General features: G+C 45.4%; 1 protein-coding gene across 1 annotated transcript in view; it reads right to left on the bottom strand.

Moving 5' to 3' along the window:
* The window catches only part of myo10 (myosin X), a 613607-nt gene that overhangs the window by 514849 nt on the left and 75748 nt on the right, over nucleotides 1-23010 (bottom strand). The window contains exon 2 of the mRNA XM_068058429.1: nucleotides 859-957. Coding sequence (XP_067914530.1) covers nucleotides 859-957 — 99 coding nt within the window. The remainder of the gene's footprint in view (nucleotides 1-858; nucleotides 958-23010) is intronic.

The following is a 23010-nucleotide window of genomic DNA, read 5'->3' as shown; positions in this document are numbered from 1 at the left end:
TTCGGAAAAAGACCATTTTATTCCTACTCTTTGTTTCCTGTCTGCCAACCAATTTTCTGTCCATCGCAATACACTACCCTCAATCCCATGCGCTTTCATTTTACACGCTAATCTCTTATTTGGGACTTTGTCAAAAGCCTTCTGAAAGTCCAAATAAACCACATCCACTGCCTCCCCCTCATCAACTCTACGAGTTACATCCTCGAAGAATTCCAGTAGATTTGTCAAGCATGATTTCCCTTCCGTAAATCCATGCTGACTCTGTCCGATTCTACCAATGTTCTCCAAGTGCTCTGCTGTAAAATCTTTGATAATGGACTCTAGAATTTTCCCCACTACCGACGTCAGGCTGACTGGTCGAAAATTCCCTGTTTTCTCTCTCCCTCCCTTTTTAAATAGTGGCGATACATTAGCTACCCTCCAATCTGTAGGAACTGTTCCAGAGTCCATAGAACCTTGGAAGATGACCGCCAATGCATCCACTATTTCTAGGGCCACTTCCTTAAGTACTCTGGGATGTAGATTACCAGGCCCTGGTGGAATTTGAAACTGTGCCCCCAGGGCATTGAAACTGTGTCCTCTGAGACCCACAAAGAAACTATAGGCTTCCCCTTTTTGAGGCTTGCCTTCCGTCACCCTCCCTCTGTATAATGGCATTGCTTGAAAATTAGTGTCTCAGCTGAGACATTTTCACAACAGGTAATTTTCAATGTCTCATGCAGTATTCAAAAACTGATGATTAGTGATTTGAAAGGAGGGGGAAAAAGTTTTTTCATACTTTATTATTGAACACTATCCAGCACAAAAAAAGTTTCCAATTCAGAGATCCAGGTCAACCCTTTGTCCAGTTTCACTCACCTGACCATAGTCTGTAGTGAAGTTGATCACTCCACCTGCACAACTTGAAACAATAGTTGGAAGGTGCTGTTCGTTTTCTTGTAACCAGACCAGTGTTCCCTGCAGCAAAGGAAGGGGAAAAGAAGGGAAATCAAAGGGTACGAAAAACTTGCATTTGTTCCAGGTAACTTGACAATTGTGATTTAACCCAAAAATCCTAAGTAACAAACTAAATGTAAAATGTACCATTCTCCAGTCACGGTGAGGTTTTTTGGGTGGCAGTTTGGGGGACAGAGCATGCCACTAAGCCACACAGACAAGAAAGATCTTGGCTATGTCTGTTCTGCAAACCTACATGAACTGCTAGAGTTGGGCACATTTGGATACTGGACCAGATTGCGCTTGACTTTGATCACAAATGCTCAAACATCTATGTATGCCCATTTAGTAGATATCAGAAAGCAGTTCTAACCCCAGCAAGAGTTTCTACCTTCACAACAGGATAATTAAAGGGAGAAAAATGGTGAGACACTGGAGGAGAGAAAAAGGAGTGCCAGTAGCAGCTTTTACGAATCAAATAACTATGTAAAAGTTAGGTAGATAAATCTGTATTTTTAAATGTTGGGAGTGAAAATGTATAGGAACTGCATTCACTATTTGTTGCAATCTGCATGTAAAAAGGCAGTCAGCAAATAAAAAGAAAAAGGGAAAGACTTGGAATTGCACTGTGCATTTCATAATCACCAGATGTCCCAAAGTGCTCAGTGAAGTTTTTTCGAAGTGTAGTTACTGTCATAATGTAGGAGACATGACTGCTAATTTGAGCACAGCAAACCCCCACAAACAACAATGTGATAATGACCAGATAATCTGTTTTTGTGATGTTGATTGAGGGATAAATATTGGCAATGACACCAGGGATAACTCGCCACTCTTGTTTGAAATACTACCATGGGATCTTTTACATTTATCTGAGAGGCCAGACAGGGCCTCAGTTTAATGTCTCATCCAAAAGACCACACTGCACCGCTGACAGGACAGCGCTCCCTTAGTACGACACTGGACTGTCAGACTAGATTGCTGTGCTCAAGCCCTGGAGTGGGGCTTGAACCCAAAACTTTCTAACTCAGAAGTGAGGGTGCGACTAATTGAGCCACAGCTGAAATCAGATATATGTTAGTTGGAAGCATTTTAAACGTTTTCCAGAAAATCCTCAAGGTAATGGAAGTGAAATTTCATATCAGTTGAACCTTTTTAAGCAAGGTACTAAATGTTGGCACTTGGCAACCAGCAAAAGGAGTGAAAATATGGAGAATTTTCCTCGCCTTCACCACCAAAAATATATTGGATTGCAATATCAATTTGACTGAAACGCTGAAGCGTCTTTTTTGGTCCCGTCTGGAGTTACCATGTGAAGGCTTTTGTAAACTCGTGCCTTTAATGCTGACTAGTCCTAGTTTTATCAATTTTACAGTCAGGTCGTGTACCAACATGGTATTCTTGAACAATTTCAGTAGACTCAATGTTTAGTATGAAAAAGCTGTAGTCTCCAACATGTCTTTAAAAGCAAAATGATACTAGTTTCTTTATTTCATTTTCAATTGCTCATTCACTATGGCAAACAGAACAGATTGACAAAAATACAATGAAAGAGGTTATTAAATACCAAGATATTCTACATTTTTACCTGCTTGTGTTATTCAGCTCTTTAACTGTTATCACAAGCAACCACTGCCTCCGACCTGCTACTGGCTATTAGTCGGTTTTCTTTAACCTTTTTTACAAAATGTTAAAAATTTCAATGATTTAGAAGTCAATAGGAAGAAACTGCCACTACGTTTGATTCAAGAGCAGTACCAAAGCTTTATCAAGTTTGAAGAAGATTTATTGTTGATTCCTATTTCTCTTAGATGGGCTACCATTGTCTTTCTCCGGCCCAGTACTGATTCTGCATGTACAGGTGCCACATCCAACTTCTCCTTTATAAAGTGCGTGGGCAATTTGTTTAAGTGCACACGCCCTTTAAATTATTTTTGTCTAGCCGCACACGCGTAGTAACTTGAAGGGGCTGACTTGTGTGCAGCCTGCGCACAAACTTCCAGATTGCAAAGCCGTGCATCTTACAGGGAGCATTGCCCACAGCCTATGAGTTTTGGTTTAGCCTGGTCCTAAATATGTAGTGCCCTCTTCAAAAGTCTATCTATGATAGATGGCCCACAAAGCTACGATGAGATAGCTAAACAAAAAAAAATTAGACAGAAAATATGTATATTTTTCCAAAATGAAATTCTTCTATCACAAAAACTAAGACAGTTTACAGAAGCCCTCACTTGGTAGACTAAAGCAAGAACCCAAACATTTTGTGAAACAAAAACTTGCATTTAAAGTATAGCGTCTTTCATGTACTCAGTACATCCCAAAGTGCTTTGAAGCCAATGAAGCACTTTTTGAACTGTAGTCACTGTGATAATGCAAGAAATGAGGCAGCCAATCTGCACACAGCAAGCTCCCATAAGCAACAATATGATAGTGACCAGATTCTCTGATTTTGTGATGTTGATTGAAAGATATTGTCCTGGACACAAGGGATAATTCCCCTGCTCATCGTCAAAATAGCACCATCCAGTTAGCATGAAAGCAATTAATGAACAGTTTTCTGAACTTTTGGTAATGTTGTGTTGTAGGCGATGCCCCAATTAGGATTTTCATACAATCCTTTTTTACTTGAAATAAAAACAAGAAATGCTGGAACCACTCAGCAGGTCTGACAGCATCTGTGGAAAGAGAAGCAGAGTTAACGTTTCGGGTCAGTGATCCTTCTTCGGAACTGACAAATATTAAAAATGTCACAGGTTATAAGCAAGTGAGGTGGGGGTGGGGCAAGAGATAACAAAGGAGAAGGTGTAGATTGGACAAGGCCACATAGCTGCACAGTGACGCAGTGGTTTGCACCGCAGCCTCACAGCTCCAGCGACTGGGGTTCAATTCTGGGTACTGCCTGTGTGGAGTTTGCAAGTTCCCCCTGTGTCTGCGTGGGTTTTCTCCGGGTGCTCCGGTTTCCTCCCACAAGCCAAAAGACTTGCAGGTTGGTAGGTAAATTGGCCATTATAAATTGCCACTAGTATAAGTAGGTGGTAGGGAAATATAGGGACAGGTGGGGATGTGGTAGGAATATGGGATTAGTGTAGGATTAGTATAAATGGGTGGTTGATGGTCGGCACAGACTCGGTGGGCCGAAGGGCCTGTTTCAGTGCTGTATCTCTAAACATAAACATTACCAAAGCCATAAAAAAAAAGGTCATGGAGCAAAGGCAAACAATATGTTAATGGTGTGTTGAAAGACAAAGTATTAGTGCAGATAAGGTGTTAACGGACTGAATATTGAACAGCAGCAAGTGCAAACATGAAAAAAAACAGTGAGTAAGCAAACTGAACAAACTAAGATGAAATGAAATAAATGCAAAAAAAAAGATTGTAAAAAATGTAAAAAAGCAAAAAAGAAATAAGAACTAAAAATGAAAGTAAAATTGGGGGCTGTCATGCTCTGAAATTATTGAATTCAATGTTCAGTCCGGCAGGCTGTCGTGTGCCTAATCGGTAGATGAAATGCTGTTGATGTTCACTGGAACATTGCAGCAATCCCAGGACAGAGATGTGAGCATGAGAGCACGCAGGGGGGGGGGGGGAGATTGTGTTGAAATGGCAAGCAACCGGAAGCTCAGGGTCCTGCTCGCGGACTGAGCAGAGGTGTTCCGCAAAGCGCTCACCCACTCTGCGTTTGGTCTCCCCAGTGTAGATGAGACCACATTGTGAGCAGCGAATACAGTATACTACATTGAAAGAAGTACAAGTAAATCTCTGCTTCACCTGAAAGGAGTGTTTGGGGCCTGGGATAGTGAGGAGAGAGGAGGTAAATGGGCAGGTATTACACCTCCTGCGATTGCAGGGGAAGGTGCCATGGGACGGGGACGAGGTGGTGGGGGTAATGGAGGAGTGGACCAGGGTGTCGCGGAGGGAACTTTTCTATTTGGAATGTTTTTAAAGTTTACTCCCGGTAACAATCTACAAAAGCAGTTCATTATTTTCCACATGCATAGCTTAGGGTATTTACCACAAAACTATACACTATAAACTCATGCTCACATTCAGATTTCTGCATAAACCTTTTTTCTGGTCAGCTTCCAAATTCCAATGCCTCCCCAATGCTCTCCAATTAAGCAGCAGTCCATACATACAGTATAGTCTAAAATTATGTCACAGCTAATTAACAGTTCAGAAACAGAGCCTTTGTTCCAAAGGTCACTTCTGCAGCTGTCATGAATCATTGATCAGTTAAACTGTACATCAGCAATGATGTTCACAGCCATTGGCTGTGAACATTTTTAAATAAAATGTGACCCTTGAACACCTTGCCAGATACAAAGATCTTTTTTTCTAAAAAAAAGCATATCTTTGCACATCAACCATTTAACTGTACATAGTGAAAACAAAAACCTAACTGCCAGTTAGCCAACACACTGCAAACTTTTATTACCATTGGTTCTAAATTAATTATCCTATGCCATCAGGTTTCTCTACAGAATTCAAAGATGAGTTTCAGTAAAACGAGCTGAAGAAAAAAAACCTTCTGTTTGAGTACATGTCTTCTGACATGTAATTGGTGCCTAATTCTTATTGCTACTTCGAAACATTATTCCAAGCTGAAAAGGATCAGTAATCAAGAGAATTTCCAAGTCACAGAACTTGGGCTTCAGCAAAGTCTGACTATTATATCAATCCAAAGTACCGCCTCTGAAGTAATTACGTGTTTTAAAAAGTAGCCAACCTGATTAAAGGTTCAAACTCTGAAATACTAAATAGATCAATTATTATGCAAAGAAGGTTGCTCAAGTTATGCCAAGTCTAGAACAGGTCACAGGCAGCAAAATTATTACATCGTCAACAATCATAACTAGATTTGTAAATACATTTTTGTAACAGCATTGCAAAAGAGGAATTTAACAAAGTCCATATTGTTGTGTTTTTTTCCCCCCACTCACTAAGGTCAGAGGACAAAAATGGATGAGTTTATTAAACAGTACCATTTCGGAGACATGGGTAAAGCAGGGACAGGAATGGATGTTGCAGGTTCCGGGATTTAGATGTTTCAGTAAGAACAGAGAAGATGGTAAAAGAGGGGGGGGGGTGGCATTGTTAATCAAGGAGAGTATTACGGCGGCAGAAAGGACGTTTGAGGACTCGTCTACTGAGGTAGTCTGGGCCGAGGTTAGAAACAGGAGAGGAGAGGTCACTCTGTTGGGAGTTTTCTATAGACCTCCGAATAGTTCCAGAGATGTAGAGGAAAGGACAGCGAAGATGATTCTCGACAGGAGCGAGAGTAACAGGGTAGTTGTTATGGGGGACTTTAACTTTCCAAATATTGACTGGAAATACTATAGTTCGAGTACTTTAGATGGGTCAGTTTTTGTCCAGTGTGTGCAGGAGGGTTTTCTGACACAGTATGGAGACAGGCCAACCAGGGGCGATGCCACATTGGATTTGGTACTGGGTAATGAACCCGGCCAGGTGTTAGATTTAGATGAAGGTGAGCACTTTGGTGATAGTGATCACAATTCGGTTAGGTTTACCTTCGCGATGGGCAGGGACAGGTATATACCGCAGGGCAAGAATAAAAGCTGGGGGAAAGGAAATGATGATGCGATTAGGCAAGATTTAGGATGCGTAGGATGGGGAAGGAAACTGCAGGGGATGGGAACAATCGAAATGTGGAGCTTATTCAAGGAGCAGCTACTGCGTGTCCTTGATAAGTATGTACCTGTGAGGCAGGGAGGAAGTTGTCGAGCGAGGGAGCCGTGGTTTACTAAAGAAGTTGAAGCGCTTGTCAAGAGGAAGAAGGCGGCTTATGTTAGGATGAGACGTGAAGGCTCAGTTAGGGCGCTTGAGAGTTACAAGCTAGCCAGGAAGGATCTAAAGGGAGAGCTAAGAAGAGCGAGGAGAGGACATGAGAAGTCATTGGCGGATAGGATCAAGGAAAACCCTAAGGCTTTCTATAGGTATATCAGGAATAAAAGAATGACTAGAGATAGGTTAGGGCCAAACAAAGATAGTAGTGGGAAGTTGTGTGTGGAATCAGAGGAGATAGGGGAAGCGTTAAATGAATATTTTTCATCAGTATTTACAGTAGAGAAAGAAAATGTTGTCGAGGATACTGAGATACAGACTACTAGGCTAGATGGGATTGAGGTTCACAAGGAGGAGGTTTAGCAATTTTGGAAAGTGTGAAAATAGATAAGTCCCCTGGGCCAGATGGGATTTATCCTAGGATTCTCTGGGAAGCCAGGGAGGAGATTGCAGAGCCTTTGTCCTTGATCTTTATGTCGTCATTGTCAACAGGAATAGTGCCGGAAGACTGGAGGATAGCAAATGTTGTCCCCTTGTTCAAGAAGGGGAGTAGAGACAGCCCTGGTAATTATAGACCTGTGAGCCTTACTTCGGTTGTGGGTAAAATGTTGGAAAATGTTATAAGAGATAGGATTTATAATCATCTTGAAAAGAATAAGTTCATTAGCGATAGTCAGCACAGTTTTGTGAAGGGTAGGGTCGTGCCTCACAAACCTTATTGAGTTTTTTGAGAAGGTGACCAAACAGGTGGATGAGGGTAAAGCCGTGGATGTGGTGTATATGGATTTCAGTAAGGCGTTTGAGAAGGTTCCCCACGGTAGGCTATTGCAGAAAATACGGAAGTATGGGTTTGAAGGTGATTTAGTGCTTTGGATCAGAAATTGGCTAGCTGAAAGAAGACAGAGGGTGGTGGTTGATGGCAAATGTTCATCCTCGAGTTTAGTTACTTGTGGTGTACCGCAAGGATCTGTTTTGGGGCCACTGCTGTTTGTCATTTTTATAAATGACCTGGATGAGGGTGTCGAAGGGTGGGTTAGTAAATTTGCGGATGACACGAAGGTCAGTGGAGTTGTGGATAGTGCCAAAGGATGTTGTAGGTTACAGAGGGACATAGATAGGCTGCAGAGCTGGGCTGAGAGATGGCAAATGGAGTTTAATGCGGAAAAGTGTGAGGTGATTCACTTTGGAAGGAGTAACAGGAACGCAGAGTACTGGGCTAATGGGAAGATTCTTGGTAGTGTAGATGAGCAGAGAGATCTTGGTGTACAGGTACATAAATCCCTGAAAGTTGCCACCAGGTTAATAGGGCTGTTAAGAAGGCATATGGTGCGTTAGCTTTTATTAGTAGGGGGATCGAGTTTCGGAGCCACGAGGTCATGCTGCAGCTGTACAAAACTCTGGTGCGGCCACACCTGGAATATTGCGTGCAGTTCTGGTCACCGCATTTTCGGAAGGATGTGGAAGCTTTGGAAAGGGTGCAGAAGAGATTTACTAGGATGTTGCCTGGTATGGAGGGAAGGTCTGACGAGGAAAGGCTGAGGGACTTGAGGTTGTTTTCGTTAGAGAGGAGGAGGAGGAGAGGTGACTTAATAGAGACATACAAGATAATCAGAGGGTTAGATAGGGTGGATAGTGAGAGTCTTTTTTCTCGGATGGTGATGGCAAACACGAGGGGACATAGCTTTAAGTTGAGGGGTGATAGATATAGGACAGATGTCAGAGGTAGTTTCTGTACTCAGAGTAGTAGGGGCGTGGAACAGTCGTAGACTCGCCAACTTTAAGGGCATTTAAGTGGTCATTGGATAGACATATGGATGAAAATGGAATAGTTCAGGTCAGATGGTTTCACAGGTCGGCGCAACATCGAGGGCCGAAGGGCCTGTACTGCGCTGTAATGTTCTATGTTCTAGTACCACACATCCTTAAAATAGGTTTTCTTGCAGATTTCAGGTTAAGTGCACACTATTCAACAACAACTTCTATTTATATAGTGCCTTTAACGCAATAAAAAAAAAACTTTCCAAGGCATTTCACAAGAGTGTTATCAAACAAAATATAACACCAAGTCACATATGGAATAACATTCCCGCTAAGCTGTGCGGCTGCGGAGCAACCTGTAAGTTCCCACACAGGCCGCACACAGGATGGCCCCTTTAAGTTAGCATGTGTGCACGGCCACGCAGAAAATTTTCAAGGGCCTGTGCGCTACAAGAAAAAAACTATAGGGTGCTTTGATGAGGAGATATTAGGGCAGATGACCAAAGGCTTGGTCAACTTAAAAGAGCAAAGAGAGGTAGAGAAGTTTAGGGAAGGAATTCTAGAGTTTAGGGCCATGGCAATTGAAGGCACAGCCACCAATAGTACAGCGATTAAAATCAGGGATGCTCAAGAGGCCAGAATTGGAGGAAGGCAGATATCTCAGAGGGCGACAGGCCTGGAGGTTATCACAGAGAAATGGAGCAGCCAGGACATGGGAAAGGTTTGAAAACAAAGATGAGAATGCACGCAAAAGATAGAGGGGTGAACCTTTTGCTGGGTTGTGTTGGATTTTTCTTCAACAACTTAGATTTGTATAACACCTTTAACATAATAAAATATTCAAAGGCATTTCACCGGAGCATTATAAAATAAAATATGACACTGAGCCACGGAAGGAAATACCTGGTCAAAGAGGTAGGTTTTAAGGAGTGTTTTAAAGGAGGGAAGTGATGAAGAGAGGCAGAGAAGCATGGGGAGAAAATTCCAGAGCTGAGAGCCTAGGCAACTGAAGGCATGACCATCAATGGTGGAGCGACTAAAATCGGGGATGCCCGAGAGACCAGAATTTGATGGGCACAGATATCTTGAAGGGTTGTGGTGCTGGAGGTGACTACAGAGATATGGAGGGAGCCTATGGAGAGGTTTAAAAACAAGGATGGGAATTTTAAAATAAAGACAATACTTGACTGGGAGCCAATGTATGTCGGCGAACAAAGGGGTGACAGGTGAGCGGGACTTGGTGCAAGTTCAGACACAGGCAGCAGAGTTTTGGATGACCTCAAGTTTACAAAGGGGAGAACGTGGGAGACCAGCCAGGAGTGCAGTGCAATAGTCAAGTCTCGATGTGAAAAAAATGCATGAACGAGTATTTTAGCAGCAGATGAGCTGAGACAGGGGTGAATCGAGTTATGTTATGGAGATGGAAATAGGTGGTCTTATTGATGGCATGATTATGTGGTCAGAAGTTTTACTCAGGTCAAATGTGGTAGCAAGGTTGTGAACAGACTGATTTAGTCTCAGACCATTGCCAGGCAGAGGGAACAGAGTTTGGAGCTGGGACCAAAATGATGGCTTAAGTCTTGCCAATATTTAAACGAGTTTAATTAGCCAGAAGTCAGCCAAACAAGTGCAAAAACTGGAGAAAATTTAACCTTTAAAAAATATCATGCAGGAAGCCAAACTGGGCATGCCCCGAGACGGAACGAGTCACCATTGGGAGTTTCCACAACTTGCGCCTGTATGTGGGTCTTCAATGGGACTGTTAAAGTTGAGCTTTTTTTTTGAGGTGCAAGGGCTCTATTACGCACCTTGAAAAAGCTATGAAAATATATTTAATCTACTATGATATTGACTACTGTCCGCCAATAAAAATAGCATATGTTTTAAAAGTAATTTGCAGTTATTTCAAATTGATTTCCGGGAGCGGAGCGGAGAGGAGCTCTTCCAGTGCACCGGAGTTTTGAAAAAAAAAACCAACAGTGATGTCAGAGGGGAGCTGCAAGGTGATTGGTTGGGAGAAGACTTGGAGGGCAGAGCGCAGAGAGGATGGAGACGAAGTTCCTCGGGTGGAAAAAAAAAACTGAAAAAGTGACGTCACAGGAAAGCTGTGAACTGATTGGCTGGTAGGGAATCAGCACTGAATTTGAAAATAAAACATTGATAATTAATTAGTTAGTTAGGGTTAATTAGTTTAATAAGTAGATGAGTAACTAAACCGGAGGGAGGAGATTACTGTATTTAGCATTTAATATTTATAGTAGAAATCTAGCGCTAGGGACAATATTGTTAATTGTAGCTTAATTTAGTAAGGATTTAATAAATATTTATTAGAAATGTCAGTTCAAGGTGTAAAGTGCTTCACCTGTGAGATGTGGGAGGTCCATGACACTGCCAGCGTTCAGGACAACAACATCTGCAGGAAGTGTACCCAATTGCAGCTCCACACAGACAGCATGGATCGGTTGGAGCAGCAATTGGATGCACTTCGGAGCATGCAGGTGGCAGAAAGCATCATAGACAGGAGTTTTAGAGAAGTGGTTACACGCAAGGTGCAGGCAGATAGATGGGTGACCGCTAGAAGGGGCAGGTGGTCAGCGCAGGAATCCCCTGTGGCTGTCCCCCTCTCTCACAAGCATACCGTTTTGGATACTGTTGGGGAGGATGGCCTATCAGGGGAAAACAACAGCAGCAGCCAGAGCAGTGGCACCATGGCTGGCACTGTTGTTCAGCAGGGAGGGACAAAGCGCAGAAGAGCAATAGTTATAGGGGACTCTATAATCAGGGGTACAGATAGGCGCTTCTGTGGACGTGAAAGAGACTGCAGGATGGTACGTTGCCTCCCTGGTGCCAGAGTCAAGGATGTCTCTGAACGGACAGGGGGCATTCTGAAGGGGGAGGGTGAACAGCCAGAGGTTGTGGTACACATTGGTACTAACGACAAAGGCAGGAAGAGTGACTGGGTCCTGCAAGGGGAGTTCAGGGAGTTAGGTAGTCAGTTAAAAAACAGGACCTCTAGGGTTGTAATCTCGGGATTACTCCCTGTTTCACGTGCCAGTGAGGCTAGAAATAGGAAGATAGTGCAGTTAAACACGTGGCTAAACAGCTGGTGTAGGAGGGAGAGTTTCAGATAACTGGATCATTGGGATCTCTTCCAGGACAGGAGGGACCTGTACAAGAAGGACGGGTTGCATCGAAACTGGAGGGGCTGAAATATCCTGGCTGTGAGGTTTGCTAGCGTCACTTGGGAGGGTTTAAACTAGTGTGGCAGGAGGGTGGGAACCAGAGAAGTAGGTCAGCAAGTGAAAGAACTGAGGGGGAACTAGTGAATAAGGCCAGTAAGACTGAGAGGAAGAGCAGGCAGGGAGATGTTGCTGAGCACAGCGGGACTGGTGGTCTGAAGTGCATTTGTTTCAATGTGAGAAGTATAACAGGTAAGGCAGTTGAACTTAGAGCTTGGATTAGTACTTGGAACTATGATGTTGTTGCTATTACAGAGACTTGGTTGAGGGAAGGACAGGACTGGCAGCTAAATGTTCCGGGATTTGGTTGCTTCAGGCGGGATAGAGGGGGTGGGGGTGTTGCATTACTGGTTAAGGAGAATATCACACCTGTACTGCAGGAATGCACCTCGGAGGGGTCATGCAGCGAGGCAATATGGGTAGAGCTCAGGAATAGGAAGGGTGCAGTCACGATGTTGGGGGTTTACTACAGGCCTCCCAACAGCCAGCGGAAGGCAGAGGAGCAGATATGTAGACTGATTTTGGAAAGATGTAAATGTAACGAGGTTGCAGTGGTGGGTGATTTTATCTTCCCCTACATTGACTGGGACTCACTTAGTGCTCGGGGCTTGGATGGGGCAGAATTTGTAAGGAGGGCTTCTTGAAACAATATGTAGATAGTCCAACTAGGGAAGGGGCCATGCTGGACCTGGTATTGGGGAATGAGCCCGGCCAGGTGGTCGAAGTTTCAGTAGGGGAGCATTTCGGGAACAGTGACCATAATTCCATAAGTTTTAAGGTACTTGTGGATGAGGATAAGAGTAGTCCTCGGGTGAAGGTGCTAAATTGGGGAAAGGCTAATTATAACAATATTAGGCAGGAACTGAAGAATTTAGATTGGGGGCGGCTGTTTGAGGGTAAATCAACATCTGACAAACGTCAGTTGATTAGAATCCAGGACCGGCATGTTCCTGTGAGGATGAAGGATAAGTTTGGCAAGTTTCGGGAACCTTGGATAGTGAGGGATATTGTGAGCCTAGTCAAAAAGAAAAAGGAAGCACACATAAGGGCTGGAAGGCTAGGAACAGACGAAGCCCTTGAGGAATATAAAGAAAGTAGGAAGGAACTTAAGCAAGGAGTTAGGAGGGCTAAAAGGGGTCATGAAAAGTCATTGGCAAACAGGATTAAGAAGAATCCCAAGGCTTTTTATATGTATATAAACAGCAAAAGGGTAGCCAGGGAAAGGGTTGGCCCACTCAAGGACGGAGGAGGGAATCTATGCATGGAGCCAGAGGAAATGGGCGAGGTACTAAATGAGTACTTTGCATCAGTATTCACCAAAGAGAAGGACTTGGTGGATGATGAGCTTAGGGAAGAGAGTGCAGATAGTCTCAGTCATCTCATTATCAAAAAGGAGGTGGTGTTGGGTGTCTTGCAAAGCATTAAGGTAGATCAGTCCCCAGGGCCTGATGGGATCTACCCCAGAATACTGAGGGAGGCAAGGGAGAAAATTGCTGGGGCCTTGAGAGAAATCTTTGATTCCTCATTGGCTACAGGTGAGGTCCCAGAAGACTGGAGAATAGCCAATGTTGTTCCTTTGTTTAAGAAGGGTAGCAAGGGTATGGAAATTATTAGAGAGGATTCTTCAGGACAGGATTTACTCCCATTTGGAAACAAATTGACTTATTAGCGAGAGGCAGCATCGTTTTGTGAAGGGGAGGTCAAGGAACCTGCTGCCGGGGAAGGTGCTGGAAGCAGGTACGATAGCGACGTTGAAGAGGCATCTTGACAAATACATGAATAGGATGGGAATAGAGGGATACAGACCCCAGCAGTGCAGAAGGTCTCAATTTAGACAGGCATCATGATTGGTGCAGGCTTGGAGGGCCTGTTCCTGTGCTGTACTGTTCTTTGAGTTACTTACAGGTGCTGGACTAGATACTCCAATGTTTTTTATATTCGTTTGTGGGATGTGGGCGTCGCTGGCTAGGCCAGCATTTATTGCCCATCCCAAATTGCCCTTGAACAGAGTGGCTTGCTAGGCCATTTCAGAGGACAGTTAAGAGTCAAACGCATTGCTGTGGCTCTCGAGTCACATGTAGGCCAGATCAGGTTGGGACAGCAGATTTCCTTCCCGAAAAGGACATTTGTGAACCAGATGAGTTTTTACAACAATCGAAAGTGGTTTCATGGTCACCATTTGGCTAGTATTTTAATTCCAGACTTTTTAAAAAATTAATTGAATTCAAATTTCACCATCTGCCATGGTGGGATTCGAACCCATGTCCCAAGAGCATTAGCCTAGGCTCTGGATTACTAGCCCAGTGGCATTACCACTAGACCACCTCCCCTCAATTAAAAATGTTTATTCTTTAAAGATAAATTTATTTCAGCTGCAATGAAACTGCACCAGGTTACCACTCAAATGTACGAAAGAATATATCTTAGTGCAAGAAACGATAACAAAAGCTGACACTGCCTGGTTGCGCTGGTTCATGGGAAAGATCTTACATTTGAGATTATACAAATGATTTAGTTGGAACTTGAACACCATCCTCACTTACAAATACTAGCATAATTTTAAGCGCAATTAGCGCCCAATTTGCCAAGCAGAAACTCTACCTCAATATTCTTAAGAACTGTTCACCCAAGTGGAGGGCAAGTGCACAAGCATAATTTAGGCTATTCTCTTGAGATTAACACATGCTCAACATCAGAGCAGGGCTCAGATCAGAAGGATTTGTTCAAAGCAAACCAAGCATACTCGGATCTACCCAAAGTTCAGTGAAGTGGCCAGACGATTACTGAACGGTAAGACTGAGCCATCAGAAACCATAGCCGACAGCCAATACAAACAGGTACACTGGAAAAAGGAATGTTATTCAATGATATAAGACAGGAAAAATAATAGGAAATCCAAAAAAAAGCCTGAAATAGGATACAACATTAATGTTCCAAAATCAGAATGAAAACAGGCCATGAAAGCAGGTCGTGAGAAAACAAGAAAAGCTGATCAGAATGAAAATGCAAACAAAGATACAATGAGGTTGCAGTTGTGTTGAACTTTTGCCTCAGGAAGATGACAAATCATTTGCTTTAAGGTAGAATTATGCACACGCTGAAAGATTAGAAGAGCTATTAGAACAAACAAAGAACAGGCCATTCGGCCATCCAAGCCTGCGCCGAACCTGATGCCTGCCTAAACTAAAACCTTCTGCACTTCCGGGGTCCTATCCCTCTATTCCCATCCTATTCAAGTATTTGTCAAGATGCCTCTGAAACATCTCTACGGTACCTGCTTCCACCACCTCCCACGGCAACAAGTTCCAGGCACTCACCACCCTCTGTGTAAAGAACTTGCCTCGCACATCCCCTCTAAACTTTGCACCTCTCACCTTAAACCTATGTCCCTTAGTAACTGACTCGTCCACCCTGGGAAAAAGCTTCTGACTATCCACTCTGTCCATGCCGCTAATAACTTTGTAAACTTCTATCATGTTGCCCCTCCAACTCCGTCAATCTCAATATTCTTAAGAACTGTTAAGAAAACAATCCGAGTTTATCCAACCTCTCCTCATAGCTAATGCCCTCCAGACCAGGCAACATCCTGGTAAACCTCCTCTGCACCCTCTCCAAAGCCTCCACTTCCTTCTGGTAGTGGGGCGACCAGAATTGCACGCAATATTCCAAGTGTAGCCTAACCAAAGTTCTGGACAGCTGCAGCATGACTTGCCTATTTTTATACTCTATGCCCCGACCGATGAAGGCAAGCATGCCGTATGCCTTCATGACTATCTTAACCACCTGCGTCGCCACTTTCAGTGACCTGTGGACCTGTAAGCCCAGATCTGTCTGCCTGTCAATACTCCTAAGGGTTCTGCCATTTACTGTATACTTCTCACCTGCATTAGACTTGCCAAAACGCATTACCTCCCATTTGTCCGGATTAAACTCCATCTGCCATTTCTCCGCCCAAGTCTCCAACCGATCTATATCCTGCTGTCTCCTCTGACAATCCTCATCACTATCCGCAACTCCACCAACCTTTGTGTCATCCGCAAACTTACTAATCAGACCAGCTACATTTTCCTCCAAATCATTTATATATACTACAAACAGCAAAGGTCCCAGCACTGATCCCTGCAGGACACCACTAGTCACATCTCTCCATTCAGAAAAGCACCCTTCCACTGCTACCCTCTGTCTTCAATGACCGAGCCAGTTCTGTATCCATCTTGCCAGCTCACCTCTGATCCCATGTGACTTCACCTTTTGTATCAGTCTGCCATGAGGGACCTTGCCAAAGGCTTTACTGAAGTCCATATGGATAACATCCACTGCCCTTCCTTCATCAATCATCTTCGTCACTTCCTCAAAAAACGCAATCAAATTAGTGAGACACGACCTCCCCTTCACAAAACTATGCTGCCTCTCGCTAATTGGTCCATTTGTTTCCAAATGGGAGTAAATCCTGTCCCAAAGAATCCTCTCTAATAATTTCCCTACCACTGATGTGAGGCTCACCGGCCTATAATTTCCTGGATTATCCTTGCTACCCTTCTTAAACAAAGGAACAACATTGGCTATTCTGCAGTCCTCTGGGACCTCACCTGTAGCCAATGAGGATGCAAAGATTTCTGTCAAGGCCCCAGCAATTTCTTCCCTTGCCTCCCTCAGTATTCTGGGGTAGATCCCATCAGGCCCTGGGGACATATCTACCTTAATGCTTTGCAAGACACCCAACACCACCTCCTTTTTGATAATGAGAAGATTCCCTCGGCTCATCATCCACCAAGTCATTCTCCTTGGTGAATACTGATGCAAAGTACTCATTTATTACCTCGCCCATTTCCTCTGGCTCCACACGGAGATTCCCATCTCTGTCCTTGAATGGGCCAACCCTTTCCCTGGTTACCCTCTTGCTCTTTATATCCGTATAAAAAGCCTTGGGATTTTCCTTAATCCTGTTTGCCAATGACTTCTCATGACCCCTTTTAGCCCTGCTGACTCCTTGCTTAAGTTCCTTCCTATTGTCTTTATATTCCTCAAGGGATTAGTCTGTTCCCAGCCTTACAGCCCTTACGAATGCATCCTTTTTCTTTTTGACGAAGCTCACAATATCCCGCGTTATCCAAGCTTCCCGAAACTTGCCAAACTTATCCTTCTTCCTCAAAGAAACATGCCTGTCCTGGATTCTAATCAACTGACGTTTGAAAGACTCCCACATGTCAATTGTTGATTTACCCTCAAACAGCCGCCCCCAATCTAAATTCTTCAGTTCCTGCCTAATAGTGTTATAATTAGCCTTCCCCCAATTTAGCACCTTCACCCGAGGACTACGCTTATCCTTATCCACAAGTACCTTAAAACTTATGGAATTATGGTCACGGTTCCCAAAATGCTCCCCTACTGAATCTTCGACCACCTGGCCAGGCTCATTCCCCAATACCAGGTCCACTACGGCCCCATCCCTAGTTGGACTATCTACATATTGTTTCAAGAAGCCCTCCTGGATGCTCCTTACAAATTCTGCCTCATCCAAGCCCCTAGCACTAAGTGAGTCCCAGTCAATATCGGGGAAGTTAAAATCACCCACCACTACAACCCTGTTAGCTTTACATCTTTCCAAAATCTGTCTACATATCTGCTCCTCTATCTCCCGCTGGCTGTTGGGAGGCCTGTAGTAAACCCCCATCATCGTGACTGCACCCTTCCTACTCCTTAGCCCCACCCATATTGCCTCGCTGCATGACCCCTCCGAGGTGTCCTCCCGCAGTACAGCTGTGATATTCTCCTTAACCAGTAACGCAACTCCCCCACCCCTTGTACATCCCCCTCTATCCCGCCTGAAGCTTCTAAATGCTGGAACATTTAGCTGCCAATCCTGTCCTTCCCTCAACCAAGTCTCTGTAATTGAAACATCACATTTCCAAGTACTAATCCAAGCTCATCTGCCTTACCTGTTATACTTCTCGCATTGAAAGTGATCACAACTCCTTGATCTTTACTATGGTCATGGAGAGGGATAGGAGCAGACAGGATGGGAAAATATTTAATTGGGGGGGGGGGTGGAATTACAATGCGATTAGGCAGGAACTGGGGATCTTAATGTTCTAATTCTAATTAAATTGGGAACAGATGTTCTCAGGGAAATGCACGACAGAAATGTGGAGGTTGTTTAGGGAGCACTTGCTGTGACTGCTGGATAGGTTTGTCCCGATGAGGCAAGGAAGGGATGGTAGGGTGAAGGAACCTTGGATGACAAGAGATGTGGAACAGCTTGTCAAGAGGAAGAAGGAAGCTTATGCAAGGTTGAGGAAGCAAGGATCAGACAGGGCTCCAGAGGGTTACAAGGTAGCCAGGAAGGAACTGAAGAATGGACTTAGGAGAGCTAGAAGGGGACATGAAAAAGTCTTGGCGGGTAGGATTAAAGGAAAATCCCAAGGCTTTCTACACTTATGTGAGGAACAAGAGGATGGCCAGAGTGAGGGTAGAGCCGATCAGGGATAGTGGAGGGAACTTGTGCCTGGAGTCGGAGGAGGGAGGGAAGGTCCGAAATGAATACTTTGCTTCAGTATTCACAAGTGAGAGGGGCCTTGCCGTTTGTGAGGACAGCATGAAACAGGCTGATATGCTCGAACAGGTTGATGTTAAGAAGGAGGATGTGCTGGAAATTTTGAAAGACATGAGGACAGATAAGTCCCCGGGGCCAGACGGGATATACCCAAGGTTATTACGGGAAGCGAGGGAAGAGATTGCCACGCCTTTGGCGATGATCTTTGCGCCCTCACTGTCCACTGGAGTCGTACCAGATGATTGGAGGGCAGCAAATGTTATTCCCTTGTTCAAGAAAGGGAATAGGGATAACCCTGGGAAATACAGACCAGTCAGCCTTACGTCGGTGGTGGGCAAATTATTGGAGAGGATTCTGAGAGACAGGATTTATGATTATTTGGAAAAGCAAAGTTTGATTAGAGATAGTCAGCATGGCTTTGTGAGGGGCAAGTCATGCCTCACAAGCCTTATTGAATTCTTTGAGGATGTGACAAAACACATTGATGAAAGAAGAGCAGTGGATGTGGTGTATATGGATTTTAGCAAGGCGTTTGATAAGGTTCCCCATGGTAGACTCATTCAGAAAATAAGGAGGCATGGGATACAGGGAAAGTTGGCTGTCTGGATACAGAATTGGCTGGCCCATAGAAGACAGAGGGTGGTAGTAGATGGAAAGTATTCAGCCTGGAGCTTGGTGACCAGTGGTGTTCCGCAGGGATCTGTTCTAGGATCTCTGGTCTTTGTGATTTTTATAAATGACTTGGATGAGGAAGTGGAAGGCTGGGTTAGTAAGTTTGCCGATGACACGAAGATTGCTGGAGTTGTGGATAGTGTGGAGGGCTGGTGTTGGTTGCAACGGGACATTGACAGGATGCAGAGCTGAAACCCTCCCTTCTACACCAGCTGCTCAGCCACGTGTTTAACTGCACTATCTTCCTATTTCCAGCCTCACTGGCACGTGGCACAGGGAGTAATCCAGAGATTACAACCCTAGAGGTCCTGACTTTTAACTTTCTACCTAACTCCTTAAACTCCCCCTGCAGGACCTCATCACTCTTCCTGCCTATGTCGTTGGTACCGATGTGTACCACAACCTCTGGCTGTTCACCCTCCCCCTTCAGAATGCCCCCTGTCCGTTCAGAGACATCCTTGCCCCTGGCACCTGGGAGGCAACATAACATCCTGGAGTCTCTTTCACGTCCACAGAAGCGCCTATCTGTGCCCCTGACTATATTGAAGGAGACAGGAAGAAACACTGTGGTCATAGTTCATGTAGAGGTAGACAACATGGAAAGAAAAATAGGACTGGATTTTCTTTTGCCACTTGCCGCAATTGGAACAGCATAGCAAGGCTAATGGTCTACAGTCACTTCCCGCTCCAATCTGGATAGCAATACAAACAAAGTTATTCATGACAACGCTACTTCATCGGACAACGTCATCAGGATGCGCCGCGGTGCGCACATGCGCAGACGGTCTCATGCCCCCTGCGCATGCGCTGCGGTCCGGCTTACCAGGACCACTTTGCGCATGCGCAGACGACACGGTACGCGCATGCGCACACAGTCTCCTCATCTCTGCGCATGCGCTGTGGTCCGACCTGCCGGTAAGGTTGTGCGCATGCGCAGATGACGTCATCGCGTTATTTCGTCTTGCTCGCCGACGCGCCAGTTTGGCCTCTGCGCATGCGTCAAAGCTTCGGCGCGACTTTTTGAAAGTGGAAGGAGGGGAGGTTTCGTCGGGCATTTTATCTGAATTATTTATTCGTTTTGGAGACTTGCTTCATTTTTATTTGACACAGGAGATTGTTCCAAGGTAAGTTGCTCTGCCTTTGCAAGTTGCTCTGAAAACATTTCCATTGTCTGGGCCACTGCATGTTCTCCAGTCCCTGTTGTAAGTTGCTCTGAAAACATTTCCATTGTCTGGGCCACCGCATGTTCTCCAGTCCCTGTTGTAAGTTGCTCTGAAAACATTTCCATTGTCTGGGCCACCGCATGTAGCAGCATGAAGGCACAGTGACTGTGATTTCTGGCGCCAAACAGCACACACTGCAGATACATGATGGCCAGGCTACGTGCAGCTGCATCTTCTCCATTCAGACTTTGTTGCCCTGCATACATGCTCTTGTTGTGCAGAGGCATCTGGGTCTGCCTTTGGACAGGCTCGCCCCCAATTGTCTCTGGCGTGCATCTCAGACACCAACGACGACAGGCATGGCTGCTGCCATTGTGATCACAGAGGAACAGCCAAGGCCCCTCAGCCACAGCCACAATGAAAAATACCGCTTGCTTTCAGATCAATTGTACCAGCTACAACAGGCCGTTCTGCAGAGTGGAACGGGAGCATTCATGAGGAGACTGGACTGGCTGCGGCAACAGACTCTCCGCTGGCAGCAAGGACTGGCTGATGAGATGGAGCCATTTACTATGCCCAACAATTGCCCGGAAACACCTTCGGATGAGGGTGGCCGCGCGCTGGACATCAGTCACGTGTCACAAACCCTGGATCCTGAGCGTCTCACCCCCTGGCCTAATGATCTGATGGACCATACATATGCCTGCCTGTTCAAATCTCCACTTCCCCTACCTGCGGTATCCTCTCCTTGCTGCTCAGTTACACAGTCACCTGCTCCTACACCCATCAGGGCAGTGCACATGGACACACAGTTACCTGCTCCTACACCCATCAGGGCAGTGCACATGGACACGCAGTTACCTGTTTCCCCATCCAACGTTTAAACAACCATGCAGAGCCTTGTGAGACTCCGCAATTGCCAGTTGCTGCCTGTCAAGCAGAGAGGGCGTCCAAAGGGGTCAAGCACCTGGGGAACATTCAGCAAGAAGAGACTGAGCACTAAAAGAAACAAGCATGCAGTGTCCAGTGGTAGCAGAAATGTGAATGCTCTTGCTGTGAACACAACTGGTGATAGTAGTAGGCAGGATTAAATGGGAATGGATGGGAAGATGCACGACTAACATAACCACTAGCAGGGAACTGCTGGGCTAAATGGACAGCTTTATGTTCATAGCCCAAAAGAAATGTGCTTCTTTTCAAGCACCCTCACATCATTCATGTTTTCCCTGAGAGCAGCATTGAACCATCACGAGATAGGGGCAATAACATCATCCTGCCTCCTACAGCTGAGGTAGGTACTAAGTGATTCATTGGCGGTGTTATCAGTACATGCCTTTACCGCAGAATACAAAGCATGCTCAACAGTAATTCCATTGGAGGGAGGGAAGCTCTGACACTGATGTTCTTTCCTTATTTTCTTTCATGTAAAACGTGCCCTTGAGAAAACCATCCTTGACACTTAAGGACGGCATTCAAGCAAAGGAGGCAGTGCAGGAGATGACGCAAGGATGTGATGATTCCTGCATCTGAGGTGGGTAATAAGTGCTTCATTGGCGACGTTATCAATTGGTGCCTTCACTGCAGAACTTAAAAAGGTGTGCGCAACAGTAATTTCAGTGGATGGAGGGAGGCAGCTCTGACTCTGATTTGCTTTATTTCTTTTCATGTAAAACATGCCGTCGAGAAATCAATCCTTGAGACTTAAGGTCAGCATTCAAGCAACGAAGGCAACTGGATCATGCTGCGGAGCTCATCACGATGTGGAAAGGAACATTGTATTTATGGATGAATTGGGAATGCACATTGGGATGCGCTTGGGGAACATTCACCAAGAATAGACTGAGCTCAGACACTTGTGACTTTGCCTTCTTCACATGGACAATGCAGTAGTGGAATAGAGAGCCAAGCTTTTATTCACCACAAGACTCTCCAGGAACAATCTCTTTAGCTGTGCATAGCAGAGACTCAGCCTGTCTGTCTAACGGGAATGCTGGACACAACACTCATGTATCCATGCACAGCAGTTCCTCGGATACTTAATGAACTTAATAAAACTTTTCAATAATTAAACCCAGAATTGTTGAGGTTTTGTTTTGCATGTTATTTCCCCGACTTTGCAACTGCACTTCAGATATTCAACTTTGGTGGGTCAAGAGGGGGAGGGGTGGGGAGTGCGGGGAGGGGTGGGGAGAGGGAGCATGCAAAATGCAGGGACCAAACAGTTGCAATGCCTGAAGTACTGAGGAGAAGTAGAGAAAGCAACTGGGTAGGGGAGAAAGCAACTGGATTGGGCATCCGCAGCTGGAGGGAACGGCTGAATGGAGGGGGCCGGAAGCGAGAGGCCGTAGAGAGCCGCGGGGAGCGAGCGTGCGAAGACCTTGGTGTCACCGGGTCCAGGGACTGGCCAGTAAGTCTTTTGCTGTTGTGTTTATGGCGCATGCACAGAAAAAGGCACTCCTCTTCCGTTCCGCTGCTCCCCCCCCCCCACTCTCTCCCCTTCCTCCCTCCCTCTCCCCCCAGCTCTCCCCCTCCCCCCTTCCTTACCCCTCCCTCTCCCTCTTTCACCCCCCTCCCCCTTTCTCTCCCTCTTTCTCCCCCCCTCCCTCTCTCTCCCCCTCCCCCCTTCCTTACCTCTCCCTCTTTCTCCCCCCTCCCCTCCCTCTTTCTCTCCCTCTTTCTCCTCCCCCCCTCCCTCTCCCTCTTTCTCCCCCCCCTCCCCGGCACCACGACCGCTGGTCTCCCCGCGCTGATCTCCCCGGCCCCCGCGCTGATCTCCCCGGCCCGCTCCACTCTCTCACTCCGGCCATTGTATTCTGCCACGTGTTTGTTAGGTTTCATCTCTGTGATTTTTTGAGCTGCACCATCTTTCGTCCTGGCAGCTGCAACA

This window comes from Heterodontus francisci, chromosome 2 (assembly GCF_036365525.1).
Source record: "Heterodontus francisci isolate sHetFra1 chromosome 2, sHetFra1.hap1, whole genome shotgun sequence".
Lineage (NCBI taxonomy): Eukaryota > Metazoa > Chordata > Chondrichthyes > Heterodontiformes > Heterodontidae > Heterodontus > Heterodontus francisci.
Note: the sequence above shows the minus strand (reverse complement) of the source record. Positions and strands in the feature narration are given on the sequence as shown.